The sequence below is a fragment of the Nyctereutes procyonoides genome, unplaced genomic scaffold (assembly GCF_905146905.1).
Source record: "Nyctereutes procyonoides isolate TBG_1078 unplaced genomic scaffold, NYPRO_anot_genome, whole genome shotgun sequence".
NCBI classification, from domain to species: Eukaryota; Metazoa; Chordata; class Mammalia; order Carnivora; family Canidae; genus Nyctereutes; species Nyctereutes procyonoides.
In genome coordinates this window covers 14,976,853-14,989,981 of record NW_026575120.1, presented here as the reverse complement: position 1 = coordinate 14,989,981, position 13,129 = coordinate 14,976,853, and the positions used below count along the sequence as shown (strand labels likewise).

General features: G+C 33.5%; 1 protein-coding gene across 1 annotated transcript in view; it reads right to left on the bottom strand.

The window, feature by feature from the left end:
• The window catches only part of ADAM9 (ADAM metallopeptidase domain 9), a 138,373-nt gene that overhangs the window by 98,551 nt on the left and 26,693 nt on the right, over nucleotides 1-13,129 (bottom strand). Inside the window, exons 5-9 of the mRNA XM_055335390.1 lie at nucleotides 6,933-7,009; nucleotides 5,718-5,913; nucleotides 4,475-4,540; nucleotides 2,564-2,635; nucleotides 1,103-1,272 (exon numbers count right to left, since the gene is read on the bottom strand). Of these exons, the coding sequence (XP_055191365.1) occupies nucleotides 1,103-1,272; nucleotides 2,564-2,635; nucleotides 4,475-4,540; nucleotides 5,718-5,913; nucleotides 6,933-7,009 (581 nt within the window). The remainder of the gene's footprint in view (nucleotides 1-1,102; nucleotides 1,273-2,563; nucleotides 2,636-4,474; nucleotides 4,541-5,717; nucleotides 5,914-6,932; nucleotides 7,010-13,129) is intronic.

The window sequence follows — 13,129 nt, the reverse complement described above, 5'->3', positions numbered from 1 at the left end:
ATTTTATAAGTAAGATCCCAGAGAGAGTAAAAAAAAATTATTATATCCATGGAATCAGAGCTTGTTATATAAAAATATTAAATGGGACAAAAAGATCTACTGAACATTAAAAATAAGATAGTAAAAATAAAAAACTCAATAGAAAGCTCAGAAGGGAAATTTAAGGAAATACTCAGAAAGTAGAACAAAAGACAAAACAGAACAAAAAGACAAAAAGTAAGGAGATGAAAGATAATAAAATGAGAAGACAAACACATGAAATTCAATGGCCATCTTAAAGAAACCCCAGAAAGAATGACAAACCAAAAGAAAGAGGATCTAATCATTTACAAAATAATTAGAAAATTCCTAAAATTGCAGTTTCAAGATTGAAATTACCCACTATGAACACAGCAGTGAGTGAATGAAAGACTACACCGAAGTCTACCATCAGGAAAATTCAAAAGCCTAGGAACACAGAGAAGATCATACAAGTTTCCAGAGAAGGAGGAAAGCAAACAAACCCACAAACAAAGGATCAGGAATCAGAATGGATTAAGGCTTCTCAACAGTAATGCTGGAAGCCAAAAGACAGCAGAGCCATGCCTTCAAAATTCTTAGGGAAAGAGATTTCATGCCTAGAATTTTACATACAGCCAAATAATCAAAAATCTTATAAACTGTAAAGAACACCTCTGAAAAACTGAGTTATACTTGGGCTCCAGGATAATCGGAAGTCATGCTGATGTAATTTTTAAATTCTATTCTGAGACTGTGAAGCAAATTTTCTGACATGTAAGAGATCAAATTTTTTCCTTTCCCTATATTATTTCACGAGAAGAAACTAGAATATGTGCCATACCAAGGTGAAGGAGTAAACCCAAGAAAGAGGAAGGATGTGGACTAAAGGTGACAGAGAATCCAACACAGAAAAGAAGTCTCATTATCAAACTGTCACTTGTGGGATGTCATACAAATCAAACTGTCACTTGTGGGATGTCATACAAAGGTCTCATTCAGATGAATGCTCAAAAACCTTAAGAAAACATTCTAATGAAAGAAAATAAGCAGAAGTTACTATTCTGACCATTCCATTAATAGCACTTCTTCTAAAAGCACTTACAGAACTAGCTGTGCACTGTCATGTCTCCGACGTGTTATGAGAAACTTTTCCCGCCACTGTACAAAGTTCCCCAACACATCACCCGCACCTCCAATTATGTTGATCAGGTTTCCATTTGTCCAAATCTCTAGGCCAACTAGTACAATTCGAATATTCAACATAATATACATCTAGGGAAAAAACAGAAATAAAAGCATATAAAACATATTAAAGAATATGAGAGTATCTTTTAACTTATGATGAAGTAACACAACTAAAAATAAAAACAGGACTCCTCCCCTCCAAAAAATAGATTTCATTCAATATAATGAGATTCTGACCTCTCAAGAGTCTCAGTGTCCTCATCCATAAGATAAAATTAATAGAAGTTCAAAATTCTTTTCATCTTCCATTCAAAATGTGAAAAACTGCAATAAGTTTGGTTTCCAAATTGCTCTAAAGTAATGCAAATCTATCTATAGCCCTTACATATCTCACTTAATGTAAATATTCATAGATTTCATTACAGGAATATCAGTGAGTTTGATTACAAAGTCTTACCACAAGGTCCTATTAGATATTATGTAATAATTGATGAACCATATCAGCTTTCTAAACTTTCATCTAAAATTCTAAACCCCATAGGCCAAAGGTTTCAGATAATGCACTATGGAATTCATTTTTATTTCACAGAGATATTGTGAGGAATAAATGACAAGTGTAAAGCACTTGGCTCAGTTTCTGGCACATTATAAATAATAGAACATTATTGTCCTCATCTATTATTACACTTGATATTCACAACAGGGAAATATCTTATAGATGAAGTTATCTTTTTTTTAAGATTTTATTTATTTATTCATGAGAGACACAGAGAGCGAGGCAGAAACATAGGCAGAGGGAGATGCAGGCTCCCTATGGGTAGCTCAATTCAGGACTCAAACCCAGGACCCCAGGATTACAACCTGAGCCAAAGGCAGATGCTCAACCACTGAGCAACCCAAGTGATATTATCTTATGAGAGCTAGCATCTAATTCTTCAATATCTCCCACTGGATGAATGAGCCACAAAGTCTCAAATCAAATTTCTCTCCCTCCTTCCCTCCCTCTCCCTCTTACTCTCTCTCTCTCTCTCACATACACACACGCACACACACACACACAGTCATTATCATGGTTTCAGAGTAAAAAGCAGCCTTCATCAAAGTAGGATTGAGTAAAAATTCAAAAGATCTTTTCATTACTGCCAAAGTACCTTACCTTATCTACACAGAGGATACAATAGATGCTAATATGAAATCTCTTACTTGTCTCAAAGTCCTTCTACAATTATACATTCCTTTCAAACATAAAAGTATCACAAAATAAACTAGAAAGCAGATCCCTGAGAGACTGAGTTCACAGGATACTCAGAACTCAAAATGAGACAATTTTTAAATTCCACTCTGAGAATAACCCCAGTTAATAGAAAACACAACTCACACTATCCAAGTAGTTTGCTAAACGGATCATCTCCTCTCTCACTGCAGTCTGATTTCTTCCCATCATGTCATACTGGAAAGCAAGAAAGGAAAATCATTTTCACCAAAGTAATTCATGAAAAACATTTCTAAAACCTATTATAATGAAGATAAGAATCCCAAATATTTCCTCTGAACTAAAAATAGGGGCATTTAGATATTCACCTGCATTCCAAATTAACAAATCTAAAAGATACATTTCAGTGATAAATAGGAATAAAGGAAAAACAGGTTCAAGTGTGAAATGAGTAATCATGAAAATATACTGAAGACTACATTTGCTCCAAATTAGTATAATTTTAAAATGAATTCTCTTTAATGTTCTTTTTATTCATTTTAATGCAGAAATCTTTTCAATTAGTTTATAAAGGTAGTGTTTAAAATACTACCTTAAGCACAAATAAAGGAATAAAAACAATCTAACAGACCTCCTGACCCTTTCATCCTTTAGGCTAAGGACATTACCAATAAACAACTTATAAGCTCTGTGCTAAATTAATAATGAGAAATCCAATGTTCATGAACAGAGACATTATATGTAGACAAAAGAGATATTTAAAAGTTTAACTATATTACAACAAATAGTTGATATGACTGGTTCTTTAAGACCTGGCTAAATCCAAATGTCTATTTTGACATTATTTTAATACAGCCAACTAAATAGCTAATGAAAAGAAAACGTTAAAAAGAATGTATGGTTTTGCTCTAAGAGCATTAATATCAGAATATATCAGATCTTTAATCAGTCAGGCATTTTATCATGATTCTCCTAAAAAAAAAAACTGTAGCATATCAGATAAGATTTGATTAAAATGGAACATTCTTATTTTGAACCATTTTCCACTAGTACATAACAAATCTATCTGGAGAGAGTAATAAATGAAAACATTTCAAATCTCTATTTTTGTCAATTGTCCAAACATTCTCCAGAAGCTTTTTATAAAGCCATTATCTGGTACAAAGTTCATGTTTGATCACACTCCCCCTGCTTTTTCTTTCTACCACTTGAGGGTAATGAACCTATAATGAACAAATCTGAATACGTTTCTACCTGTTAAGAAATATAGTTTGCTTACTTCCAACCTATATGCACCAGAGGGGATTTTTTTTAACCATAAATATCCTCTAAACTGTCTCTGAAGCTGCTAAGAAAGGAACTGCCAATATTGCTAAGCTTCTACAAACAACTTTTTCACATAAACCACAAAGTGGAAGTAAAAATCAGACAAAACATTTTGAATAATCCGTATGTTGAATTATTTAACAGCTAAGTCTAAAACTGAAAACCCTGTCAATGCTGAAATAGACCTATTACTTTTCTTAGCTAGGTTAAGCACAATTTTTAAATATAAATAAGGAAAATCCCTAGTGCTACTCTGGACACGGAAATTTGTAATAAACACTAAAATCAACTATTCTCCTCTATTCTCTTCTAAAGCATGCCATGACCCAGAAGTTTTCTGTCTCTTCAAGTGAAATATAGGCTAACTGAAATTCTAAAAAGCAAAGCAATTTTAGTAGGCAACAAAGCAGTATCCAATAAGTGGTTTTTCATCTCAGTCCTTTAAAGTCATCTGCAAAGGTGACCATAAATGAAAGGCAGTACAGTTTCACTGAAGAAATTCTGCATAAGCAAATAACCCAAAAGACAAGGCAGGGAAAATCACCAGTAAAAAAATAGTTAAAGGTACTCTCATCTGCTACATTCAGCTTCTGGTGGGATTATGAACATCAAGCATGTTTAAAGGAAAAAAGCCATTGCCGTTTTAAAATTACATTTACGAAAAATCAGTACAAATACATTATATTTTATGGGATCCTCACTTCTCATCTGCTTTTCATGAAAAAGAAGAAAAACTGTCATCAATCCTACCCTTTCTTTGTCTACGACAATGAACAGCTCCACATATCGGGTCTGTGGCAGGACAGCTCTTCTTCTCTGTCAAAAATACAAACATCATAAGGAAAAAAAGAAGTTGTAAGACCACATATTATTCTACAACAACAACCAAAAAAAAAAAAAAAAAAAAAAAAACAACCAACAAACTACATGTTTTTCATAGGTGGTGGGGATCTTTCCCTAACCTCTAATCTCTTTATTTCATGTTTGCTAAGAATATCATAAAATTAATTTATTTCACACAGATCAAAAAGCCAAAAACACATTTCTTAAAGTGATATCTGCTCTCTGTACGAATTTGAGAAAAATTCTAAAGATAATATGACATATTCAAGTTTCCAAGCAGAATTACTAATTTTCCAATATCAAAACTACACATACACACTGTAATGGGAAACCCCATTATTAGGTTGAGAGTGGAAAAAAGAATATAAAAATTATAATATTATAAGAATATAATAACCCGGAGCAGAAGGAAGGACAAGGTTGCTGCTTCAAAAAATAACTAGTTTTGTGTTTTTCAGAAATTCATATGCAGTGCAGAATTCAGCAAAAATTGAAAAGTTTTACAATGATTAAAGTTAAAAAGATCAGTCCAACAGTCAAGAATGGACAGCAAAGAGAGGCAATGAAAATAATGCCATAAACTAGTATAAGAATGTACTAGAAAAGCATGTCTCTTCCAACACAGCAGCATCATCTCACATGCAGAAAGGTGTAGTGATCACAACTGAAGTTGACCTGTTCCTAGAAGCATCTCAGTCTAAGAGCCCCATGTCAGGAGGAAGCAGGGAATCTTAGTGAAGACTCAAAATAGGGGTACAAGGATTCCTGGAAGACATCTGAAATAACTAACATCCTAACACTCAATTGTTCTTTCTCCAAACTAAGACTCAAGCATCACTGCTCCTGTTTTTTTAAAAGGTATCTAAATAAAAAATTGTACAGCTCTCTGAAAGACAATATAATGAACTATTATGCATCAGTGATAAAAAATATAAGTATCGTTTGAGATTTAAGCCCTGATTTCCAAGACACATAGAAGCTTGGCTCATTTGATTTGGTAGCAGGAATTGCATCTTTGTACCCCTAGTACCTATCACAATGTCTGGCACAGAAGTGGCAAAAACATAACAATAATAATTATCGGTTTAATGCATAAATACACAATTTTTTAACACTTTAGTCTGAGCCATGAAGAAATCTATTTCCTTACTCGAAGTAGCTGAGTGACGCTAAGAGGCTCTTCCTCTTCATAGTTTGTGGTTTCTTTCTCCATGTCCTTGTTGGAAACCCCACATTTCAGAGGCTCTTTGTGGACATCATCCATTCGATAAAAGATGTGCTCAAAATGAGAGCTGTTTTGCAGAGGTTCGATCCCGTAACTCACATTCTCTATATGCAGCAATCCTCTAAGTGTCACATTACACATACACAATTTTTCAGTACAAAGAAAATAATACACAGGAAAAGGAATCAGAAAACCTGAATTCGAGTCCTAGTTCTTAACATATATAAAAAAGGGCACCACGGTATAGAAAAAGAAATACTAGGTTTTAGAGTCACGTAGACCTAAATTTAAAACTCAGGACTGCTACTTATTAACATCACTCCCTGACTTAACCTCTCTGGGTGACTGCTGTATAATGCAAGGCAATATACAACAGTGGCTAAGAGTATGGCATCTAGAGCCAGAGAATCAGTGTTTGAATCCCAAATGTTTCCTGCTAGCTATGGGACTCACAGCAATGACCTAGGTTCTACCTTACTTTACATTCTACATGGGGTTGTTCTGAAAACTAAATTATTTAATAAGTGCAAAATATTTAGAACATTGCCTGGCACAGAGTAACTGCTGTGTGTTATTACTTAAATGGAGATAATTATAGCTATCACATACTGCTGATTTGAGAATTAAAAATAATATTTATTAATAAGTTTAATCAGTCACATAACCAACCAACCAGCATAGCGTCATACTGCCAGGTCTTCAAAAATATAAATTTAATATTATTATCACTTTACTTGATATATGCCACAATTTCTCTAAACCTCAGTTTGCTCATCACCTAAATATGGAGATGGTGAGCGCCTTTTCACAGGCATTGTAAGACTTAATTGAAAGAATATAGAGGTGAAAATTTTATAAAGGGCTACAGAAATTTAAAGTATGCTTTTATAAATGGCAAAAACTACTTAGCAGTCTCAAATCAAGGAAATTTTCTCTTTAGATATTGAAACTCACCAACTCTACTATTTTCTTAAACACATTAAAAATGATATCTGATACATAGCTCTAAACATCTTCAGCAATATCAAAGTAAAATATAATTTTGTTAAGTCCCCCAAAATGACCTGATTTAGAAAGAGTGATAGGTAAAGGGGTAAGAAACAGAAGAGAAAAAAAAAAAGTGATACAGAAATTCCTTACCTGAGTCCAAAGCAGTCGCTGAGAGCAATGGATGAATTAGAAATTCCCTCCACATAGCCCCGATAATGACAATGATTCTAAACAATAAAAACTGTATTATCTTCAAATACTGTACATGGCTACAATTCATCATAGAAATTACAGAGCTAACAAAGTTATTTAAGGTCAGTAAACTAACAATTTTGTTTATACCACTGGCACCTTATAATATCACATGGCACTCTTTGGATCATCTATTACCACCCTACAAGTATACAAACAGGCAGAATTCCAGAAGATACCAAGTACAAACAGCTCTACCCCAGTAACCTTTAAGCCTAAAAGCAGAACAAGACAGCATTATGTCATGTTTAACATCTTAGATCACAGTCAATCCAAGAAGCAACAGCAGTCAATTGACATCTAATACAGAAGGGGATCTTGTGACAAGCTAATGATGTCAAGGGGGAAGAAAAATCAGTAATTGGCAAAAAAGTATTTTGATCACATGATTTTTTCTTCTTATATTTATATTAATTATATTATTATTAGTTTTACATTTAGCCATCTTAAAAAAACAAAAGAAGCTTTATCCTTAATTTTGAGCAAGAAATTGGCTGTTAGAAATACAAGCATACTGGGGATCCCTGGGTGGCGCAGCGGTTTGGCGCCTGCCTTTGGCCCAGGGCACGATTCTGGAGACCCGGGATCGAGTCCCACATCGGGCTCCCGGTGCATGGAGCCTGCTTCTCCCTCTGCCTGTGTCTCTGCCTCTCTCTCTCTCTGTGACTATCATAAATAAATAAAATTAAAAAAAAAAAAAAAAACACAGTCTTTAAAAAAAAAAAGAAATACAAGCATATTATCAATAATATCAGGTTTTTTTACTACACGATGAGATTTTTCTCCTCTTAAAGCAATTTCAAAGCACTAAAAAAAAAAAAAAGCCAAGGTCAAGGGAGGTAGATGCTGGGGAGACTAGCTCTAACAGACATTAAGACATCCCACAAGACCTTAATAATTAAAACAGTATAGTACCAGTGATACATTGAGAGAACAACTAGTGGAACAGAATTTTGGGACTTGAAATAGACCAAAGTACACACGGAACTGGGGCAAGGATTTTTATAATAAATAGTGCTCATCCACTGCTTAGACATTTGGAAAAGGATAAAATTAGAGCCATGCCTCACATCATACATAATAAAATCCAAATGAATCAAGAATCTAAACATAAAAAATAAAAACCATACAAAAACTAAAAGAAAATATGGATGAATTCCTCTTTAACCTGGGTGTAGAGAGAAGCTATCACTCAAAATATATATGCAATGAAAGGAAAAAAAAATTTTTACTACATAAAAAGTTATTCAAACTTCTGCATGGAAAGAATCACCAAAAAATAGTCAAATATGATACACAGACTAGGAAAAAATATTTGTAACTTGTATCATAGACAAGGCTAATATCCCTAATTATAAAGAACTCAAACATCAAAGGAGAAAGATGAAAAACTCAATAGAAGAGAGGAAGAAGTAAAACTGTCACTATTTGCAGATGATATATTATATAAGAAAACCCTCAAGACTCCACCAAAAAACTATTAGAATAAATGAATTCAGTAAACTTGCAGGAAACAAAATCAATATACAGAAATCTGTTGCGTTGTATACACTAATAATAAACTAGCAAAAAGAAAAAATAAGAAAACAATCCCATTTTCAATGACATCAAAAAGAATAAAATACTTAGACATAAATTTAATCAAAGAGGCAACACCTATACACAGAAAAAGATATTAATGAAAGAAATTGAAGATACAAATAAGCACAAAGAAACTGAAGAGGGGATCCCTGGGTGGCTCAGTGGTTTAGCGTCTGCCTTTGGCCCAGGGCGCGATCCTGGCATCCCGGGATCGAGACCCACGTCAGGCTCCCGGCATGGGCCTGCTTCTCCCTCTCCTGTGTCTCTGCCTCTCTCTCTCTCTATGTCTATCATAAATAATCTTTAAAATAAAAAATAAAATAAAATAAAAAGAAACTGAAGAAGCACCAAGAAATTGAAGAAGATACAAATAGGCACAAAGATGATTCATGATCATGGAATGGAAGAACAAATATTGTTATGATGTCTAAACTAACCAAAGCAATCTATAGATTCAATGCAATCCCTACCAAAAATCCAAAGGACTTTTTTACAGAAATGGAACAAAAAAATCTAGTATTTGTCTGGAACCACAAAAAAATCACACACACAAAACATCACCACAAGAATAGAGACACTTCTTTCTCTTCTTGGGAAAGAAAAAAACAAAGCTAAGAAGCATCATGGTCCCTGATTTCAAACTATATTATAGCAATCAAGGCAATAGCAATCAAAACAGTAAGGTATTGGAATAAACACAGACACATAGATCAATGGAACAGAACAGAAAGCCCAGAAGTAAACTCATACCAAATGGTCAATAAATTTCTGACAAAAGAGCCAAGACTGTCTCTTCAATTAATGGTATTGAGAAAACTGGATAGGAAAGAATGAAACTGGACCACTATCTCATGCCACACATAAAAATTAACATAAAATTAGGGATCCCTGGGTGGCGCAGCGGTTTGGCGCCTGCCTTTGGCCCAGGGCGCGATCCTGGAGACCCGGGATCGAATCCCACATCGGGCTCCCAGTGCATGGAGCCTGCTTCTCCCTATGCCTGTGTCTCTGCCTCTCTCTCTCTCTCTCTCTCTCTCTGTGACTATCATAAATAAATAAAAAAAATTAAAAAAAAAAAAAAATTAACATAAAATTAGACTAAAGACAGCATAGCAATTATAGTTAATAATGCTGTACTGCATATATAAAAGTTACCAAAAGAATAAATCTTAAAAGTTCTCATCCTACACACACACAAAAAAAATTAACTAGGTATTATAACAGGTATTAAAAAGACTTAAAGTGGTGATCATTTCACAACAAATCCAAATATCAAATCATTATGATGTACGCCTGAAACTAATGCAGTATAGATGTCAATTATACCTCAATTAAAAAAAATTCTTAGAGGAACAACAACAACAACAACAAAAAACATTGGAAAACTGGGCAAAAGACATCCGTAGGCAACTCACAAAAGGATGTAAAAATGCCCTCACATATATGAAGATTTTCAATCCCACTCATGAAAAATTTAGTATCTGTGAGTCTACACTGATAAACATAATTAAGAAGTGGAAACTTTTCCTTACAGACAGCACTAATGCATACAGTAGCACTAATGAAATTAGGAAATCACCATTTTTAACTACCATCATAATAACCATTAATTCAGGCAAGTACTAAATACTAACATTAGTGAGTGAAAATTTGAGAAGTAACAGGATATTCATATTAGCCTCAAAATGACTAACCATAATATTAATTGAAAAGCCAAAAAACATGACCTGTACAGAGGAGAAGAAACCTGGCAGACAATTCCTTCACTAAATGATCAAAGTTAACACTGTCAGCAAAGCACTAACCACAGCACATGTTTCTTGACAGAATACACTGAAGACCGCTCAGCATCACTTTGGAGGTATTCCTGCCAAAAGTGCATAACCTGAGTCTGATCGTGAGTAAATATCAATCTCAAATTGCAGGACATTCCACAAAAGTTGGCCTATAATTCTCAAAAACGCCATGTGTCATGAAATACAAAGGAAGACAAAGGATTTCCAGATCAAAGGAGACGACAGAGACATAACAACTGAATACAGCACATGAACTTGGATTTTCTTTTGCCATAAAGTACATTACTGCAATGATGGGCTAAAATATAAATAAATAACATAACATATATATGTGTATATACACACACACACACACACACCAATAAGATCTGTAAATTAGATAATAGTATTGCTTCAATGTTGATTTCCTAATTTTGAGAATTGTACTTAATTACATAAAAGGATTCCTTGGTTTTTGGGAATTTACAATGAAGTGTTTAAGGGTAAAGCGATGCCATATCAGCAATATACTTTTTAAAAGGTTCCAGGAAAAAAAAAGAATAAAACAAATGAAGTAAAATGTTAACATTTGGAGAATCTATGCGAAGGAGATACATGAATATTTTATATTATTCTTGCAATGTTTCCTCTAAGTCTGAAGTGGTAAAAATAAAAAATAAACAATTCTATGCTAAAAATACAGGCTGAATTTCAACGTTTTACAACTTTTTCTAGTGTGGGGGAGTTCACAACCACTCATGTTTTTCTTTCTAGTGTTTTGTGTTAAAGTCTAGTTTTGATACTGCCTTCTTCTCACTAGAGAAAAATAAATACCTTCTACTATTATCAATGGTGTAGCACATGAGGTAATAATACTTGTAATTCATGGCACCCCAAAATTAAATGTTTCTAGTTTCAATTATAATAGATGCTCTCTTATATGACATGACTAAAATCCAGCACTTGGTCACTTAATCTACTAACTTGATGGTATTTTTTAAATAACTTGGTTTTATTAAATCTTTCCAAAGCTTTCAATGCACTTGAAAAAAAAAACAAATCATATTTCATAAGTTTATAAAACATCTAACTAAACTGAATGATTAAAGGTACAAATGCCACAGTTTTGAAACATGAAAACTATAAGCAAAAACTCAACTAGGGAGAGAAGTACACAGAACTCAGAGAGAAATGCCTAGCCACAGCCCAGAGAGCGTGGGGCAGTCAATACAAGTTTTCAGATTAATTAATTAGGGAAGTTAGTTAAGACACTGGCTGATGCATTTGCAAAGTCCCCCAAAGTTCTAACATATAATAATTTGGAGTTTTATTTCACACAGTAACTTGTATAAAGTGGTTATTAAAGATTATTTTGTGAAAAATGGCCTTTGTGAAAGACACTGATAATAAAAGCCAGGTAATAGCTTTAGAAATTAATTTTAAATAATAGGTCATAAGGGAAAGTATTTACATTCTCAGTGTAATTTCATTGTATTTTATAGACAAAAGTGATATTGCTATGATAGCTGGCAATCAATTATATGCCAAAAATTCCCAGTACCAAAGTTTTAATTGGTATCTCAAATCTACAGACATACTTTCATCTATCTGAACAATATTCAATAACCAAGAAATAAGTAACAGACTTCATCTGCCTTAGTTTTTAGTTTTCAATCACCCAGGAAAGCACAATTCCATAATACTGCTGGAAGAAAACAGATACATAAACTTCTATGACTGAAATCTATTTTTAGCAGTTTTAAGCATATATACTTTCAATAACAAATAATAATGTTTATTGAGTTAAAAATGATCAGACCATTTGTTTTAAGTATCTTACAAGTATTAATCCATTTAATGGAGATACAATGTACAGGATAAGGAAAATAATTAATAATATGTAACAATTTTGTATGGTGACAGACTGGAGCTAGATTTGTCATGGTGATCACACCACAATGTACATAAACATTGAATCACTATGTTGTACACCTGAAATAAACATAATATTGTATGTCAACTACACTTCAATTTTTAAAAAAGTGTTAACTCATTTAAGCCTTCCAGTAACCCCACAAAGTTGTAATTGTTGTTCCCATTTTAAGGTAAAGGTAGTAAGGTACAGACAAGTTAAAGTAACATGACCAGCAAATAAATGACAGAGCCAGGACTAAGTCCAAACAGTGCGTATCTCCAGAACCTATGCCAAGAAACCTCTCCCAAGGCAAAAAAACAAGAACAAAAAAAAAACTTTATGATCACTGCTTTTGTCAAGTGGCTTAAATTATGTGATCTTTGGCCTTATGCCATAGTAATCTCTGGATAAATAATTGAAAGGCTGGATGAAGAAATGGATGGGTTAATTGTGGTCTGGTTTATGCTGTCATATATGTTTGAGCTGCTCTACTAGTTTGCTATTAAACAGTGGACACACAAGACACTAAACTAAAGGAATCAGAAAGTGCACCAGAAAAGAATTAAGACTAAGTCAGCATATCATTTTTTTAAAGTACTGGTAATTAATCTAAAATAGGGTTTGCCTTCTATTTATTGGAAGGGCGCTGCAGAAGTGCAGAACTAACATAAACAAAAACATTACAAAGCTCAGGAAAAAAATAGTATGTGTTTAATGGGAACAGACTTCTCATGGACTACTGCAAAGAAAAAAAAAACACAGAATACCGAACTGCCAAGAAGGACTATAAAACACTCTTCCCAAATGACACCAGAAATGTTTAT